At 40.8% G+C, this 19,288-nt stretch overlaps 1 protein-coding gene across 1 annotated transcript in view; it reads right to left on the reverse strand.

The window, feature by feature from the left end:
- LOC126365881 (dynein axonemal heavy chain 6) overlaps positions 1–19,288 on the reverse strand; it is a 1,020,408-nt gene that overhangs the window by 756,133 nt on the left and 244,987 nt on the right. The window contains exon 16 of the mRNA XM_050008578.1: positions 8,811–8,939. Coding sequence (XP_049864535.1) covers positions 8,811–8,939 — 129 coding nt within the window. The remainder of the gene's footprint in view (positions 1–8,810; positions 8,940–19,288) is intronic.

The following is a 19,288-nucleotide window of genomic DNA, read 5'->3' on the forward strand; positions in this document are numbered from 1 at the left end:
CAGCCTGATAATCCATCCACTGGAATAATTCAGGCACTGCACAGCACTAGCTAGGCACTTGCTCTCACTCCAGACTCAGGGGAACAGCCGGCGAGGCCTTAGTGCAGTGGAGAGCCTGTGACCCATCGCACGTTGGCTGGGGCGAGGCAGCACACACAGTTAAGTAGTGTTATTGGCTTGGTACGGATGTACTGTGTAATTTTAATAAATTTTATGGGGACCTGCCGTTGTGGGTGTTCATTTTAGAAATTTACTATGCCCATTTAGGCAAGCTGTTTTTTTTTTTTTTTTTTTTTTTTTTTTTTTATTTTGTTCTGAAGAAGGTGTGGTTATCCACGTTGAAACCTGGGTAAACACCGGGAATTTTCGCAATCGAGGCGGATTATTCATAATTTATTTAGATAATTACGATTGCTGACGCGCTGCAATGCTGAAAGTTCTATTTATATGTGTGTCCCACTTTAAGTCTTGCTGGACCCACAGACCCAAAAACTTTGTGACACTTAAATTTTCTAGGGGATCATTTTGTAATTGTGCTTAAAGAGACATTTGATTAGTTGGAGGAATTAAATGAAAATCGACGCACATAGTTTTTTCAGTATTTATAACGAGTTTGTTTTTTTGTGAACCACTCAGAAAGTCTTTTCATAGAACTTTCTGCTGTGGACTGCAAAGTTTCTAGACTGGATCCAGTGAGCAATACGCTGGTGTCATCAGCAATCAGGATAGTTTTTGTGAGACTCATATATTCAACTAAGTTGTCCACATAAATAAGAAGAGTAGTGACCTAAGATTGAGCCCTGTGGTACACCATATTTTACTGGTAATTCTCTAGAATTATTCATTTTCTTGACTTCATACTGAAATGATACTTTCTGCCTACAGTTTTTTAGGTATGAACACTACCAGCTATGTGATACACCTCTTACTCTTCGTCTTTCTAATTTTTCAGGCAGAATGTTATGGTCCAGGATGTCAAAAGCTTTTGTTAGATTTAGAAAAATACCTGCAGTTAATTTATGTTGATCAAGGGATTTTAAAATGCAGTCTAAGAATTCGAAAATTGCTGTCTGTGTAGATTTAGACTATCTAAATCCATGTTGCTGTACTGTAAGAGGTGCATATTTATTTATGAAACTTAAAAGCCTGTCAAAGAAGAGTTTTTGTAGAATTTTTGAGAAGGCACTTAACTGTGACACGGGTCAGTAGTTTGATATTTTTTCAGAAGAACCTTTTCATAGCAGTGGTGAAACTTTTGCTATTTTAAAAATACCTGGAAATACACCAGTTTTTAAAGAGAGATTGTGAAGTGGCAAGGACAGCACATAAATAAGTTGGTCCACAGGTTACAAGGAAAGAACACTCCATTGTTAGCATACAAAAAACAGTGTGCAGCTATGACATGAAACTAGAAAAGTAAAGCCACTTCTGGTAAAATGGTAGAGTCCTCACGATAGTCCTATTGATGCCCTCGATTGGTGTTGGTTGATGTCTGGTCTATGTCTGGCACCGTCAGGTGCATGTAGGTTGATGTTTTGGTTGGTATCTTGTGGCTTGCTATTTCTACATCCAGGAGAAGTTTGCTACTGATAGAAGGGCTGCAGGGAGCAGCAGATGTTGAGTCTGGAGTGAGAGCAAGTGCCTAGCTAGTGCTGTGCAGTGCCTGAATTATTCCAGTGGATGGATTATCAGGCTGGGCATGTGAGATGCAGATGCACATCAAGTGGCGTGTGGGCAGAATGTAATGCCATGATTTTTGGTGCCAATGTCAGCTGCACATATTGGTAGCGTGCAACCCTGGTACCTCTCGTAGATTCACTGTAGTTTCACAGGTACACAGAGGAACACTTATATTGCTCTTGTCCTCTTCTGCACACAGCCGAAAGTTTGCTGTTGTAGCCTGGCATGTGCACAGTGCAGTGTAATTGCTGCATGTCTCTGGCTTGGCTTCGGTAGTGTTATTGGCTTGGTACGGATGTACCGTGTAATTTTAATAAATTTTATGGGGACCTGCCGTTGTGGGTGTTCATTTTAGAAATTGACTATGCCCATTTAGGCAAGCTGTTTTTTTTTTTTTTTTTTTTTTTCTGAAGAAGGCGTGGTTATCCACGTTGAAACCTGGGTAAACACCGGGAATTTTCGCAATTGAGGCGGATTATTCCTAATTTATACACATATAAATAACTTGTCTAGATAAAACTATCATGTGTGTGCTATGGCCTAAGAATTTTAAAGGCTACAACAAGCAAAACAACAGTACTGCAGGCATACTATGCACAGTTCCACTCACTACTCCGATATGGGATCGTTTTCTGGGGATATTCAACTCATAATGCAAAGGCTTTTAGAATGCAAAAAAGAGCTCTAAGAATAATTTGTGGCCTTAAAAAGATGGAGTCCTGTAAATACCATTTTAATGAACTTGGTGATCTAAATGTTCCAAGTTTATTCATTTCAAAACAAGAGCTCTAAGAATAATTTGTGACCTTAGAAAGATGGAGTCCTGTCAATCCCATTTTAATGAACTTGGTGTTCTAAATGTTCCAAGTTTATTCATTTCTGAAACTATCTTGGTCACTAGGGACTACCTCCTGAAAACAGGCAAACTGCTACAGAACAAAAATGTACACAACTACAGAACCAGAGGGAAATCAAATATACATCAAAAATATCACAGAACAACCACCCGTCAGCAGAGCATAATTAACATTGGTGTAATACTACACAATAAGATACCAAAGGAAATAAAAAATGCTACTCATCTAATATTTAAAGCTAAACTAAACACATTTATAATAAAGCACTGTTTCTATTCTGTCAGAGAATTTCTGAATATGTAACAAAATTAACTGTAATAGGTACCTATTTTTAATTTGCCTACTATTTTGCTAATACTACGTATTATTGTAACTTATCTTTGACCTGTCCAACATCAATTGTACAATTTGTGCTGTATGATAAAACTAGGCCAATAAAAAATTTAATCTAATCAAATCAAACCATCTGAGAGGGGATAACGGCTACACTATTCAACAGAAAAAATGGGCAAGGTCTCTTTACCCTATAAGAGTTAGTTTCTAGTGAGTTATTGTTTCTAGTGAAATATTTCAGTAAAATTTTCATTCAATGTATTAACTTCATTGAGTGTTCCAGTGGCCACTTGAATTTTTGGTTTTAGCTAATAATTTTATGAAGTTTTGTTGATACTGGTATTAGCTGTGGTGTAGTAATATTAATACAAGTAGTTGCTTTCATAACAGACAGAGAATTTAGAGACCGATATTGTTATTTCTATAAATAATTCTACTGGTGTAACTGAACTTAGGTAGAGCAGACATATAGTTTTTCAGTAACTGTAAAATTTCACCATGAATGAGAAGTGTGAGCTCTGTCGTAGGTTTGTGAGTAGTGGGTTATGGTGTGGGATTTGTTCAAAGTATTTAATTGGAGGAATGCAGTGGGGAAGCCAGTGGGTTTTCTAGTGAGATACTCTCCTGGGAATGCAGAATCTGTAGTAGAAATAAGCAGATAGAGGAGCAAGAGCGTAAGATCTGTGCCCTTCAGGTGCAGTTACAACGTGCAAAGGACGAACTAGATAGGTTGAGGAGGGTGTGGGGTGGTGGGGAATGGGAACTGGCAGTTGGCAAGAAGGAGGTATTCAGACAGTTATCGTTTGCAACAGATTTGACAAACTGACAGAGTTGAGTGAAGAGGAGCCTCTTTTAGCTGTAGATGTAGGGAACATGCAGCAGCCCTCAGGAGTTAGGAGGCATAGGTCAGTTACGAAGTCTAACAGAAAGAAGAATGTTCTGCTGCTAGGTAGTTTACACAGTAGAGGTGTGGGCCAGCAGTTGCAGGAAGTGTTGGGGAGTGAGTACCAGGTCACCAGCATTGTGAAGCCTAGTACAGGGTTGGCTCAGGTGACTGACAGCTTAGGGGAGTTATTTAAAATTTTTATGAAGGAGGATGGGTTGAGAAGGGAACAGTCTTGATAGGGATGGGGAATATGATGTAGGCGGTGACCTGGTAAAGATGGTACTGGTGGCACTAATGTGCATTTTGTGCAACTGTTTCAGCGTCATGATCGGCCTCATCTTGACGCTGCTGTTTGCGTGTTAACATAGGGCTAGATAGGGCACTGATGGCAGAGGGCTTGGGTCACATTTCAGTCCTGTCAGTTGGGTCTATCAGCAGATTGGGTTTTGCTAGGCATGGCCCGCAGCTCAATAGGTATGGGAAGGGGAGACTGGCAAATCTTATAGGTGACAGTGTAGTGGGTGGTGGTGCAATCACTCATGGGAAAATTCGTGTAGTACTTGGTGTTAGAACTACACCTTTTTTAGGCTAAAGTCAGCTGATAGGTATACCTGCTTAAAGGAAGTCCCTCTAGCTAAGGGCTTACATACAGAGGAAGTCATGTTTCCAAGTAGAGAAGGAATTAGCATATTTCATCAAAATATAAGAGGTATTAGAGATAAAGTTAGTTAACTGCTTACAGATGTTGACTCTGAAATTATTGGTATATCAGAGCACCACTTAAATAATTTGACAATTCAGAGTCTTCCTTTACAAGAATTCGATTAGCTGTCTGTTTCTTAAGGCGTTTGTTGCAGGGTGGGGCAGTGGCTATGTACATAAAAGCAGTATTCCATTTGAGTCCATAGACATATCGCAGCACTGCACTGAACAGATATTTGAATGCTGTGCAGGGGAAGTTGAATGTAGTAATACTAAACTTCTAATTGTTGTTGTTTATAGGTCCCCTAACTCTGACCTCAGAGTATTTCTGCTCAAGCTAGAAAGGGTTCTTGATTCACTTTGTAAGAAGTACCAGAAATTAGTTATTATGTGGTGATTTCAATATAGATTTTGTATATGACGGTGCAAGAAAAAGTATGTTGGTAAATCTCCTAAATTCATATTATCTGATTCAAACTGTGTTTCTTCCAACTAGGGTGCAGGGGAACAGTAGCACAGCCATAGACAATATTTTTATTCATTCTTCATTACTAGATGGGCATTCTGTTAGTAAAAGGGTGAATGGTCTTTCAGACCATTATGCACAAATTTTAACACTAAAAGGCTTTTGTACTCAAATGTTACATATAATTACAAACTATGCAGGAAAGTTAATCCAACAGCAATAGAGAGGTTTTTAAACCTTGTCAAGGAACAAGAGTGGCAGGACGTTTATAATGCTGATAACATAGATGATAAATGTAATGCTTTCCTTAACACATCTCTCATGCTCTTTGTGAGTTGCTTTCCATTAGAACATTCTTAACGGGGTACTAGCAGTAATAGGCAGGCCAGGTGGCTGACTAGTGGGATAAGGATCTCATGTACAACAAAGCAGAAATTACATGAAAATGTTAGAAGTAGTCAGAATCAAGTGATAGTAGCCAATTACAAACAGTATTGTAATGTGCTTAAAAATGTTATTAGGAAGGCAAAGAGCATGTGGTATGCAAACAGAATAACTAATTATTAGGACAGAATTAAAACCATATGGTCAGTTGGGAAGGAAGTGCCTGGTCAGCAGCAAAAGGTCGGCAATATAAAGTCAGTTCATAGTAAAAAATTTCTGTTATTGATAAATCAGATATATGTACAGTATTTAACAATCATTTTCTGAGCATTGCTGGTGAATTAAATAAACATTTAGTTTCTACAGGGACTCATATACTTTCTTGGCAAATGCCTTTATGAGATTGATGTCTGAAATACTCCCCTGTGATACAGACAAGGGGGATATTGAGTCAATAAATCACTTAAGACTAATACCCTCATGGATATGATGGAGTGCCTAGAAGAATATTAAAGTACTGTCCTGCAAATGTTAGCCCTATATTTAGCCATATTTTTAATTTTTCCTTCAAGAATGGTGTTTGCTTAAATTATTTGAAAAGCTGTGTATGTAAGGATAATTGATCATTTTATATCACATGATTTGCTATCAAGTGAACAGTTCAACTATAGAAGTCGTTCAACAACTGAAAATGCTATAATCTCTTTTCTCTGTGAGGTACTGGATGGGTTAAACAAAATGTTTTGATGGCTAGGCCTATTTTTTATTGTGTTGATCACAAAATATTGCTCCACAAGTTGGACCATTACAGAATATGGGGAGTAGATCACAACTGGCTCACCTCTTACTTTAGCAACAAACAGCAAAAGGACATTATTCACAATGTTGAGAATGGCTGCAATGTGGGGTCTCCTTGGAGTACAGTCAAGTGGGGGTGCCCAAGGTATCAATGTTGGAGCCACTCCTGTTCCTTATTTATATAAATGATATGCCCTCTAGTATTGCGGGTAACTAAAATATTTCTGTTTGCTGATGACACTAGTGTGGTAGTAAAGGATGTTGTGGGCAACATTGGCTCGGTTTCAAATAGTGCAATTCATGAGCCAAGTTCAAGGCTTGTAGAAAATAAACTAACACTAAAACACAGTAAGCCTCAGTTTTTACAGTTTCTAACACATAATTCAATAAATTCAATAAAACGTGACATTTTAATTTCACATAATGGGCATATGATTAGTGAAACTGAACAGTTCAAATTTCTCTGTGTTCAGGTAGATAGTAAGCTGTCATGGAAAGCTCACATTCAGGACCTTGTTCAAACACTTGATTTTACTATTCAAACAGTATCTGAAGTGAGTGATGATTTGACACAAAAATTAGTCTCCTGTGCTTATTTTCATTCACTTATGTTGTATGATATTATATTTTGGAGTAACTCTTCCCATTCTCAAAGGATATTTTAGGCTCAGAAACAGGTGGTTCAGACAATAAGCAGTCCAGATTCACAAACTTCTTGTCGAACCTTGTTCACGAGTCTGGGTAATTCTTGTTAACAATATTATCTTATTCCCAAGAATAAGCAGCTTTTACTCATTTAATACTCGGCAGAAATAAAACTTGCATTTGGATCGGTCTTCCTTAACTCTTGTGTAGAAAGGTGTGCAGTATGCTGCTTCATCCATTTTCAATAAGCTACCACTCAAATTCAAACATCTTTACAGTAGTCCCCATGCTTTCAAATTGAAACTAAAGAGTTTGTCCATGGCTCACTCCTTCTATTCTGTCAAGGAGTTACTTGAAAAATTAAGCTGATTCTTGTTGTATTGTTGATTACGATTACTTACAAGTTATGGATAGATTTTTCTCAGGTTCATAACCATTTTATTTTTATCTGTTATTACTTTTATGTTGTAATCTCATGCACTGACACGTTCCATGACCTTGGAGATTTGCTCCTCAATTTGGTCCTATGGAACTTGACATGTAAATAAATAAATAAATAAATCATGCAAAACACTACAGATGAGAATGACTTCTGAATGCTTTTATATATGAGGGGCAGTCAAAGGAAAACACAACAGATGGAAAAACATAAGGAAAGTCTTTATTTCAAAAGTAATCACTGTAACTGTTAATACATTTCTCCCACTGTGAGACAAGTCAGTCAATGCCTTCATGGGGAAATGCTTGTGGTTACCTACATAACCATGATTTTACTCAAATGTGCACCATTTCATCCAAAGCAAATCAACGGTCATGAATGTTTTCTTCATGACTCCAAATGTATGGAAATTGCACGGGTAGAGATCAAGACTATATGGAGGATGCATAAGGGCTTCCAATCTAAACTTCTGCAGTGCAGTCAAAATAACTTTGGCACCATGTGGGCAGGCATTATGTTGCAACCTAATGATGCCATCTGTCAACATTTCTGGACATCTGGACGTGATGGCATGCTTCAGTTTTTGTGAAATGACCACATACTGCTGTGTGTTAATTGTAGCACAAGCGGCAGATGGCTGGGCATGTGATTTCGTAGACTAGGGCGTGAGATAACAGCACACAACTAGTTGATGTGGGGACATAAATTGGGTGGGGGTACTGTGGTAGGATATGGTATGTGTACACATTCATGTGCAAGTGTGCACACAAGCACACACATGCGCAAGCCCTCATACACTCATACACACAGACACACACACACACACACACACACACACACACACACACACACACACACACACACATACACACACACATACACACACTCGCATGCACACACACTATTCAGAGTGGGGTGGGGGGAGTTATCTTAGGTTTAAGCCGAAGAGGATCAAGATATAGCATGGGTGGTGGAGCAGCCATTGACATCTTGCCTATTGTGTTCTGCTGCAGTGGCACAACATGCAATAGAACACAATCATGCAAGATTTCAATGGCTGCTTCACAACCTGTGCCATCTGGATCCTTCCCACCACCATCAGCTTTTCTGAGCTGTGCAGATGGGAGCTATCTTTGCAATGCATCCTTCACTTCTGTAACTTTCCTGGTCTAAACCTAGAGTGACTCACTGCCCCTCACCTAATGGTGTGTGCTGAAAGCTAGCCCAGTTATGTACCTTTTCTTTGTGTAGCTATCAATGACACAGCACTTCTGCCTTTTAGTAAATCATCTCCTTTATTCCTAAATAATTCATAATACTCAACCAGTACTTTCTGTATGTTGTTGTACTGCCTAAGTGCAGCACAGTTATAGCTGTGTTAATTCAAAGTGTGATGAGGATTATTTGCAGGATGTGCCATAAACGAATCTTTCTATACAGGGTTAAATTTCAGGACATAACTTCAGTGGCACATCCAGGGAATGTGTATGCAACCATGATGCACATGATGATAGCAACCTGCTGCTGAAACACACTGTGGTCATAAAAGTTTGTAAATAGTGATGGAAGCACTAAAATTTGATTCCTAAACTATATTCATCTACTTGACTGCTTGCTTACTTTGAATTGTCTCTGGTATCCTCTGTACTCAGCAGCCTTTTTCTGGAATTCTGCCAGTTGCTCACTGAGCATATTCAGTGTCAGCTTAACTTCTTCTGGGTTTGAGTTCACATCAATCAACCATGGTTGCTGAAATAGAAATATATTAAAAATTTAATTTCTAATCGCAATCTCTACTAGGCAGTAAAACTTTTCAGGTTACTTAAGTGTCAACAAAACAGTTGATTGTTCATCTCTAACTACTGGAACTAGTATGCAATGCCTTTGACTGGAAACAGAAGCAAACAAGTTGAAGAAAACGTTAAGGACAGATGTTAAGTTTACTCCCAGAAGAAAAGCCTCACCAAATGTTGTATCATGTATAATACAACAATGTGTGAAAGGAGTTCACTTTCTATTATTTTCAGTTCCGACCTATGTATTAATTGAAATTAAAATATATGTAATAAAGATGTATTCTTCTTAGTTTTTATTATTTATTGCACATCATATGCCTGTCAAATTTCTCTTACACTAAGGTTGAAGGTATAAATTCTGGGCATAATAAGACAAACAACAATGTCTCTACAAAATGCAAGGAATAATGTGGACAATTTAAGTTATACATTTATTACCCAATTAGGACTGAAAGGGGTAGACAAAAGCACTTTCATGAAACAAATTAATCTGCCAATGAGTTATGTCATTGTACAATGCATCTGTGCAATAACTGTATTGCTATCAGTGGAAATATTGTTACCATCTTTCATGGAAGGTAAGAGTTATATTTCCTAATGCTGGTGATGGAGTAATACAATAATTTACCCTACATTCATACCCAAATCAGGAAATAAAAGATCTTGAAGTTAGTTCACATGTTCACAAAGCCACGTATCACTGTCGTTACACATGTGAATTGTGAAAGTGACAGTTTTGAGAATAGTACTCCAATTACACACGTAGGAAGATAACACTAGCCCCTGTAGATTCTGGGACAGTAAAATCTGAGTCAAAGTTTATTTATATCTCATAAAGCTTACGTGACAAAGTGACATATAAATATTTGTATAAAATTAATATTTAGACATGAAATGAAAAAATAAGTATACAAACAAGAAAGAGAAAATGAACTCCTAATGTATTAATAAACTGATGTTTAGCTGAAAACCCAAGTTCAGAGCTGCTGGTGTAGCTTCCAAAAGTCATTTCATTCTCCCTAATGTGCTTCCAGTAAACATTCCCTCATAATATAACTGACAATACTTATGATAGATTCTGCAAAATTTCTAAGACTAGCATTGTCCTAGGTGAAGATTGGATAGCAAGATATTTTCTCATTAGAGTTACATTACAGGATCCTTGCATGTTAAGTACTGACTCTGGTATAAATCAGGAAGATTTAGTAAGTTTACACTGATTTTTCACTGCTCCTGTTTTGTTTGCTTCTGGTTTCCCAGTGGTGGGTGTAAGTAAACATGCACAGCTGAAAAATTTTGCTTCCTGTTAGGGTCAAAATGGATCAGAAAATTTTGTGAGATAAGAAACAGCTTCCAAAGCTGATGATGTGGGAAGAGCTAAAACGAATGAGTAGTTTTCACATTTCAAAAATGATGACATACCAGTTCTTTATGAACATTACTTTAGATATCGATCATCATCTGCCTAAACAGATGAAAACTTGAGGAAATTCATGAAATTGTGCTTGAAGACCAACGAGAGCCACTGAACAAATGGCAGAGCTTACTGGTTATTCTTGAAGCTCGGTTCAGCAAATTTTAAGAGAAGACTTGGAGATAAGCAGAATAGCTGCAAAAGAAGTGGTGGTTGGAAGCATACTCTGGTTTAAAAGGAGAACTACAGATACATCTAGAATTTTTTCCCACAATAATTTCTGGAGATGAGTTATAGCTCTATGGTTATGACCTCAAAACTAAACAACAATAAAGATAACAAAAGGCACTGTTGTCACTTCCCTTAAAATGGCTTGTCAGCGTTAATACAATTCATGTTATTTATGAAAGGACAAGTTAATTAATAAATAAAATAAAAATTCAATTAATCAAAGTGAAATTACACATCAAGAAAATGTTATTTTGTCTTTGTGGTGAGAGAAAGTTGGGAGGGGGTGGAAAAGTGGTGTATGCTGAGCTCCTCCCATCATGTCAAATCAATCATCGTGTTTTCTACTTGGAAGTTCTAATAAGATTTCCAATATGCATACAAAATACATGACCTGAGCCAGATGAAGGACTAGGTTTTCCACCATGATAATGTTCCCATTCACATGACCACCTAAGTCTGCCAGTGTTTGGTCAAAAACAGCATGGTTCTATTGATGTATATACATTGCTCACCTAACCCATTCCACTGACTTCTTCCAGTTTCTGTGCATGATGAGTCACATGAAAGGATACTGATTTAATGAAGTAGATGCAGGTAAAAACAAAAAGGTGCACTATTTCTCTAATGACTCATAGCTATTCAGTCTGTTAGTTCCAGCTTCCATGATAGGTTTGTGGCAAACTGTTCTGTGTGTTAGTCAACTTGATGGAGTGGAAATTCCAGACTGAGAGGACGTGCATCCTAATGGGAATTGGTAACATATTTCAGTTAGGTATACTACAGTCGTGTTTATATTACCTGTTGAAGGAGGGGAAGGATATTCACAAAATTTCTGGCTGAATAAGTTTGAAGGTATTGGACAGTTCAGTAAGTTCGTACAATTAAGAAACAGAGAAAAGTGTAAGGATTAATTTTGGTATTGTTCTGCAAACATCCACATTCACCTTTGTCTGGAGTTGAAACCACTGCTGTGCAAAAGGAAATGGCAGAATTTGCTGTTAACATCAATCATGACAACCAAACACCCGAATAGACTACTTTGCTATGTTAAAAATATTGCCTGCATTGTTGATATTGTGAATGACTATAAAAGTCAGATAGCATTTTTGCTCAATGTGCTCACAAAATATCTGTTATTTTTGTGTAATTAAAGGTTAAAAATCATTAAATTTCAAGATTTGGACACTTGATTGAAAATGCTCTGTTATTGGCTGATCTCAGGTGACATCATAGGCTAAGAGTAAGATGAAGCTACACGTGTGTTATGAGAACTGTTAGCCAAAGTTACTAGTGTTTTTCTGTACTTTTTCTGTGAGCAGTTTAGTTACTTAGTGATGGAAAGTACATATGCAACTTTTAATTAACAATGGAAAGGAATTTAGTGAACTCTGATAATGAAAAACTTCCAAATGTTAAGGCATATATAGTCTCTTCATTCTTCAAAAATAACCAAGATTTTTATGTTGTACAAACAGTAGTAATTCTTGCAACAACCATAGCAATTACCCATCAGAATTATTGTCTGGATGAAAAAATTTCCACTGTTTTTTATAGTGCAGGGTTTCACAAGTTGATCTGGAAAGCATTTTCAGCATGAACTGAGCAGCAGATAATCCAGTTCCAGATACCCTCAGGTTTAAGACAATTCTGCAACTTGTTGCTGTGTCACATTTCTTCCATCCCAGTCGCCATGCAGTGTAGTTTTAATGTAAAGACCATCAAGATGGTCCTCACAGTAATAAAGACACATAGTGCCTACTATCTCAAATGGCTCTCCACAAGTGAATTGCAACAAAATTGTATGCCTCTTCTCATTCTTTGGTACATTCAAGAACAATTTTCAGGAGTTTTTACACATGTATTTGTACAACATAAAAATCTTGGTTATTTTTGATGAATGAAGAGACTATATATGCCTTAACGTTTGGAAGTTTTTCACTATCAGAGTTCACTAAATTCCTTTCCATTGTTACTTAATAGTTGCAAACACACTTTCCATCACTAACTAACTACACTGTTCACAGAAAAAGTATAGAAAAACACTAGTAACTTTGGCTAACAGTTCTCATAACACACGTGTAGCTTCATCTTACTCTTAGCCTATTATGTCACCTGTAGTTCTAAGTTCTAGGGGACTGATGACCTCAGGAGTTAAGTCCCATAGTGCTCAGAGGCATTTTTTTATTATCTCAAGATCTTTGTATGTGACAATTGCTACAAAAACTCAGAACAAGTAATATTTTATGACTGGCATGAAAATCTCATTTTAGCTGATGCTGTACTCTTGTTTGAAACCTCTCATATAACATTGTACGTTGTGTCAAGCAATCTTACCATTTGTATCAGACAATACCTTGAAGTTTCAGTTGGAATTAATAATTTGCTGGCTGTTGGTTTTAGGAATGATCTTCAAAGTTTTGTTGTATTTGTGAGCTTCCAGTTCTTCTCGAGAAGCCTCTCTCCCATGTTTTAATTTGGACTGGAAGTTACTTCACTGAAACTATTAGGTGCTTAATGTTGCATGAAATCAACTTCATAACTAGTTGACTTATGAATGATTGTCATAATCCACATATTAGTGTTCTTCATCATCCTTCACCATCATGTACATGTCCTCAACTTCTTTGTTGCTGCTGTTATAAAGATACCGACCTCATCATAACGTGATACCTTGGGATACAAAAAATGTATGATTGCCGAGTCAAAAAGTCATTAACACGTTGAATCTCATTGGTACCACATAAACAATGCTTTGCAGGCTTTATCATTCAGCTTGCTTCAGAATTTATTTGCACATGACCAGAAGTATCTGATTCAAATATGTGACCATGACCAATGTAATGTTACATCTGTTCCGCTATATATATGCGGATATATGTGCGGATGGATATGTGTGTGTGTGCAAGTGTACACCTGTCCTTTTTTCCCCCTAATGGAAGTCTTTCCGCTCCCGGTATTGGAATGACTCCTTACCCTCTCCCTTAAAACCCACATCCTTTCGTCTTTCCCTCTCCTTCCCTCTTTCCTGAAGAAGCAACCATCGGTTGCGAAAGCTAGTAATTCTGTGTGTGTGTGTGTGTGTGTGTGTGTGTGTGTGTGTGTGTGTGTGTGTTTTGTTCATTGTGCCTGTCTGCCAGCGCTTTCCCGCCCAAGCGGGAAAGCTTATATATATATATATATATATATATATATATATATTAAAAACAAAGATTCCAAGACTTACCAAGCGGGAAAGCGCACCAACCACTTTCTCGAACGCCTGGAATCCGTACCCAGTCTGTTACCCCTGGAAACCATCCTTGTAACCATTGATGCCACTTCCCTATACACGAGTATCCCACACGTCCAGGGCCTCGCTGCAATGGAGCACTTCCTTTCACGCCGATCACCTGCCACCCTACCTAAAACCTCTTTCCTCATCACCTTAGCCAGCTTCATCCTGACCCACAACTTCTTCACTTTTGAAGGCCAGACATACCAACAATTAAAGGGAACAGCCATGGGTACGAGGATGGCCCCCTCGTATGCCAACCTATTTATGGGTCGCTTAGAGGAAGCCTTCTTGGTTACCCAAGCCTGCCAACCCAAAGTTTGGTACAGATTTATTGATGACATCTTCATGATCTGGACTCACAGTGAAGAACAACTCCAGAATTTCCTCTCCAACCTCAACTCCTTTAGTTCCATCAGATTCACCTGGTCCTACTCCAAATCCCATGCCACTTTCCTAGACGTTGACCTCCATCTGTCCAATGGCCATCTTCACACATCCGTCCACATCAAACCCACCAACAAGCAACAGTACCTCCATTATGACAGCTGCCACCCATTCCATATCAAACGGTCCCTTCCCTACAGCCTACGCCTTCATGGCAAACGAATCTGCTCCAGTCCTGAATCCCTGAACCATTACACCAACAACCTGAAAACAGCTTTCGCATCCCACAACTACCCTCCCGACCTGGTACAGAAGCAAATAACCAGAGCCACTTCCTCATCCCCTCAAACCCAGAACCTCTCACAGAAGAACCCTAAAAGTGCCCCACTTGTGACAGGAGACTTCCCGGGACTGGATCAGACTCTGAATGTGGCTCTCCAGCAGGGATACGACTTCCTAAAATCCTGCCCCGAAATGAGATCCATCCTTCATGAAATCCTCCCCACTCCACCAAGAGTGTCTTTCCGCCATCCACCTAACCTTCGTAACCTCTTGGTTCATCCCTATGAAATTCCCAAACCACCTTCCCTATCCTCTGGCTCCTACCCTTGCAACCGCCCCCAGTGTAAAACCTGTCCTATGCACCCTCCCACCACCACCTACTCCAGTCCTGTAACCCGGAAGGTGTACATGATCAAAGGGAGAGCCACGTGTGAAAGCACCCACGTGATTTACCAACTGACCTGCCTGCACTGTGACGCTTTCTATGTGGGAATGACCAGCAACAAACTGTCAATTCGCATGAATGGACACAGGAAGACAGTGTTTGTTAGTAATGAGGATCACCCTGTGGCTAAACATGCCTTGGTGCATGTTATCTGGATACTTCCCACCAACACCAACCTATCCGAACTCCAGAGATGGGAACTCGCCCTTCAGTATATCCTCTCTTCTCGATATCCGCAGGACCTCAACCTCCACTAATTTCAAGTTGCCGCCGCTCATACCTCACCTGTCTTTCAACAACTTCTTTGCCTCTGTACTTCCGCCTCGACTGACATCTCTGCCCTTACTCTTTGCCTAAATATGTCTGCTTGTGTCTGTGTATGTGCGGATGGATATGTGTGCGTGTGTGTGTGTGCGCGAGTTTACACCTGTCCTTTTTTTCCCCCAAGGGAAGTCTTTCCGCTCCCGGGATTGGAATGACTCCTTACCCTCTCCCTTAAAACCCACATCCTTTCGTCTGTCCCTCTCCTTCCTGAAGAAGCAACCATCGGTTGCGAAAGCTAGTAATTCTGAGTGTGTGTTTGTGTGTTTTGTTCATTGTGCCTGTCTGCCGGCGCTTTCCCGCTTGGTAAGTCTCGGAATCTTTGTTTTTAATATATTTTTCCCATGTGGAAGTGGGAAAGCGCCGGTAGATAGGCACAATAAATAAAACACACAAACACACACACAGAATTTCGAGCTTTCGCAACCGGCGGCTGCTTCGTCAGGAAAGAGGGAAGGAGAGGGAAAGACGAAAGGATGTGGGATTTAAGGGAGAGGGTAAGGAGTCATTCCAATCCCGGGAGCGGAAAGACTTACCTTAGGGAAAAAAAAGGATAGGTATATACACACACACACACACACACACACACACACACACACACACACACACACACACACACACATATCGATCCATACAGACACCGACACAAGCAGACATATTTACAGGCAAAGAGTTTGGGCAGAGATGTCAGTCGAGGCGGAAGTGTGGAGGCAAAGATGACGATGAATGACAGGTGAGGTATGAGTGGCGGCAACTTGAAATTAGCGGAGATTCAGGCCTGGTGGATAACGAGAAGAGAGGATATATTGAAGGGCAAGTTCCCATCTCCGGAGTTCGGATAGGTTGGTGTTGGCGGAGGTTGAGGTCCTGCGGATATCGAGAAGAGAGGATATACTGAAGGGCGAGTTCCCATTTCCGGAGTTCGGATAGGTTGGTGTTGGTGGGAAGTATCCAGATAACTCGGACGGTGTAACACTGTGCCAAGATGTGCTGGCCATGCACCAAGGGATGTTTAGCCACAGGGTGATCCTCATTACCAACAAACACTGTCTGCCTGTGTCCATTCATGCGAATTGACAGTTTGTTGCTGGTCATTCCCACATAGTAAGCGTCACAGTGCAGGCAGGTCAGTTGGTAAATCACGTGGGTGCTTTCACACGTGGCTCTCCCTTTGATCGTGTACACCTTCTGGGTTACAGGACTGGAGTAGGTGGTGGTGGGAGGGTGCATAGGACAGGTTTTACACCGGGGGCGGTTGCAAGGGTAGGAGCCAGAGGGTAGGGAAGGTGGTTCGGGGATTTCATAGGGATGAACCAAGAGGTTACGAAGGTTAGGTGGACGGCGGAAAGACACTCTTGGTGGAGTGGGGAGGATTTCATGAAGGATGGATCTCATTTTGGGCCAGGATTTTAGGAAGTCGTATCCCTGCTGGAGAGCCACATTCAAGATCTGATCCAGTCCCGGGAAGTATTCTGTCACAAGTGGGGCACTTTTGGGGTTCTTCTGTGAGAGGTTCTGGGTTTGAGGGGATGAGGAAGTGGCTCTGGTTATCTGCTTCTGTACCAGGTCGGGAGGGTAGTTGCGGGATGCGAAAGCTGTTTTCAGGTTGTTGGTGTAATGGTCGAGGGATTCAGGACTGGAGCAGATTCGTTTGCCACGAAGGCCTAGGCTGTAGGGAAGGGACCGTTTGATATGGAATGGGTGGTAGCTGTCATAATGGAGGTACTGTTGCTTGTTGGTGGGTTTGATGTGGACGGATGTGTGAAGATGGCCATTGGACAGATGGAGGTCAACGTCTAGGAAAGTGGCATGGGATTTGGAGTAGGACCAGGTGAATCTGATGGAACTAAAGGAGCTGAGGTTGGAGAGGAAATTCTGGAGTTGTTCTTCACTGTGAGTCCAGATCATGAAGATGTCATCAATAAATCTGTACCAAACTTTGGGTTGGCAGGCTTGGGTAACCAAGAAGGCTTCCTCTAAGCGACCCATAAATAGGTTGGCATACAAGGGGGCCATCCTGGTACCCATGGCTGTTCCCTTTAATTGTTGGTATGTCTGGCCTTCAAAAGTGAAGAAGTTGTGGGTCAGGATGAAGCTGGCTAAGGTGATGAGGAAAGAGGTTTTAGGTAGGGTGGCAGGTGATCGGCGTGAAAGGAAGTGCTCCATTGCAGCGAGGCCCTGGACGTGTGGGATATTTGTGTAGAGGGAAGTGGCATCAATGGTTACATAGATGGTTTCTGGGGGTAACAGACTGGGTACGGATTCCAGGTGTTCGAGAAAGTGGTTGGTGTCTTTGATGAAGGATGGGAGACTGCATGTAATGGGTTGAAGGTGTTGATCTATGTAGGCAGAGATACGTTCTGTGGGGGCTTGGTAACCAGCTACAATGGGGCGGCCGAGATGTTTGGGTTCGTTATCTTCTCGTTATCCACCAGGCCTCAATCTCCGCTAATTTCAAGTTGCCGCCACTCATACCTCACCTGTCATTCATCATCATCTTTGCCTTCACACTTCCGCCTCGACTGACATCTATGCCCAAACTCTTTGCCTGTAAATATGTCTGCTTGTGTCTGTGTATGTATGGATGGATATCTGTGTGTGTGTGTGTGTGTGTGTGTGTGTGTGTGTGTGTGTGTGTGTGTGTGTGTGTGTGCATGAGTATATACCTATCCTTTTTTCCCCCTAAGGTAAGTCTTTCCGCTCCCGGGATTGGAATGACTCCTTACCCTCTCCCTTAAAACCCACATCCTTTCATCTTTCCTTTTCCTTCCCTCTTTCCTGACGAAGCAGCCGCCGGTTGCGAAAGCTCGAAATTTTGTGTGTGTGTTTGTGTGTTATTTTATTGTGCCTGTCTAGCGGCGCTTTCCCGCTTGGTAAGGCCTCACACTTAAAGTTCCCATCTCTGGCTGCAATCCTTCTTTCCATCAGTCCTTATACCAGTTCCAAACTGCACAATCCATAGCCCTCACCCGCCTAATCCTTCACCTATACATCGACTCGGCCAATGAACACACCTGTAAACTCCTATCCAAATCAAAGTCCTCAATCTTTCCTCTCCCACATCCACACTGGCTGTTCATAGCATCCTCCTACAGGCCAACCGCAAATTAGAACAGCATGCCACCCTCCACCTCAAAAAGCTATCCAATCTCCTGGTTTCCCACCTCTGGAAAGGCAACTCACTCACCCTCCACAACCTTTCCAACAAACCTCAGCCGCCTCTCATTGCACAGAGACCCAGTCCCTCCCATTTACTCACTCTCCCACTTCTATCTCCACTCCCCCCAATACCTCAAAATTCTAGTCAACACAATCTGGAACCACAATACCCCAATTCAGTAGTTAACCTTTCCTCCAAACCTCTCTCCCAATCCGAAACCTCTGTCCTATCCAAAGGCCTCACCTTCAGCCCCACTCCCAGATTCAACCAAACTGTCCTTGTCAAAGATTTACTGTCCTACACCCGTAGTCTCTGCTGGAAATATCACTTTGCCACGAAGAAAAATAATCCTGATCCCACTCCTAATGATCCAACTCCCCAAGACACTATCAAAATTGAACCCTGCCTGGAACAGTTCCGTCCTCCATCGCAGCGGGACCCACCTCCTCTTCCTCAAAATCACCCTCTCCAAACCTTCCAGGAATTTCTCACTTCCAGCCTTGCCTCTCAATCTTTCTTGAAAAACCTTAATCCTAACTCCCAACATCACCACAGCCGAAGTCCAGGCTATCCGTGATCTGAAAGCTGACCGATCCATCATCATTCTTCCGGCTGACAAGGGTTCCACGACCGTGGTACTTGATCGTCAGGAGTATGTGGCTGAGGGACTGCGTCAGCTTTCAGACAACTCTACATACAAAGTTTGCCAAGGTAATCCCATTCCTGATGTCCAGGCAAAGCTTCAAGGAATCCTCAGAAACTTAGGCCCCCTACAAAACCTTTCACCTGAC

The sequence above is a fragment of the Schistocerca gregaria genome, chromosome 4 (genome assembly GCF_023897955.1).
Source record: "Schistocerca gregaria isolate iqSchGreg1 chromosome 4, iqSchGreg1.2, whole genome shotgun sequence".
NCBI classification, from domain to species: Eukaryota; Metazoa; Arthropoda; class Insecta; order Orthoptera; family Acrididae; genus Schistocerca; species Schistocerca gregaria.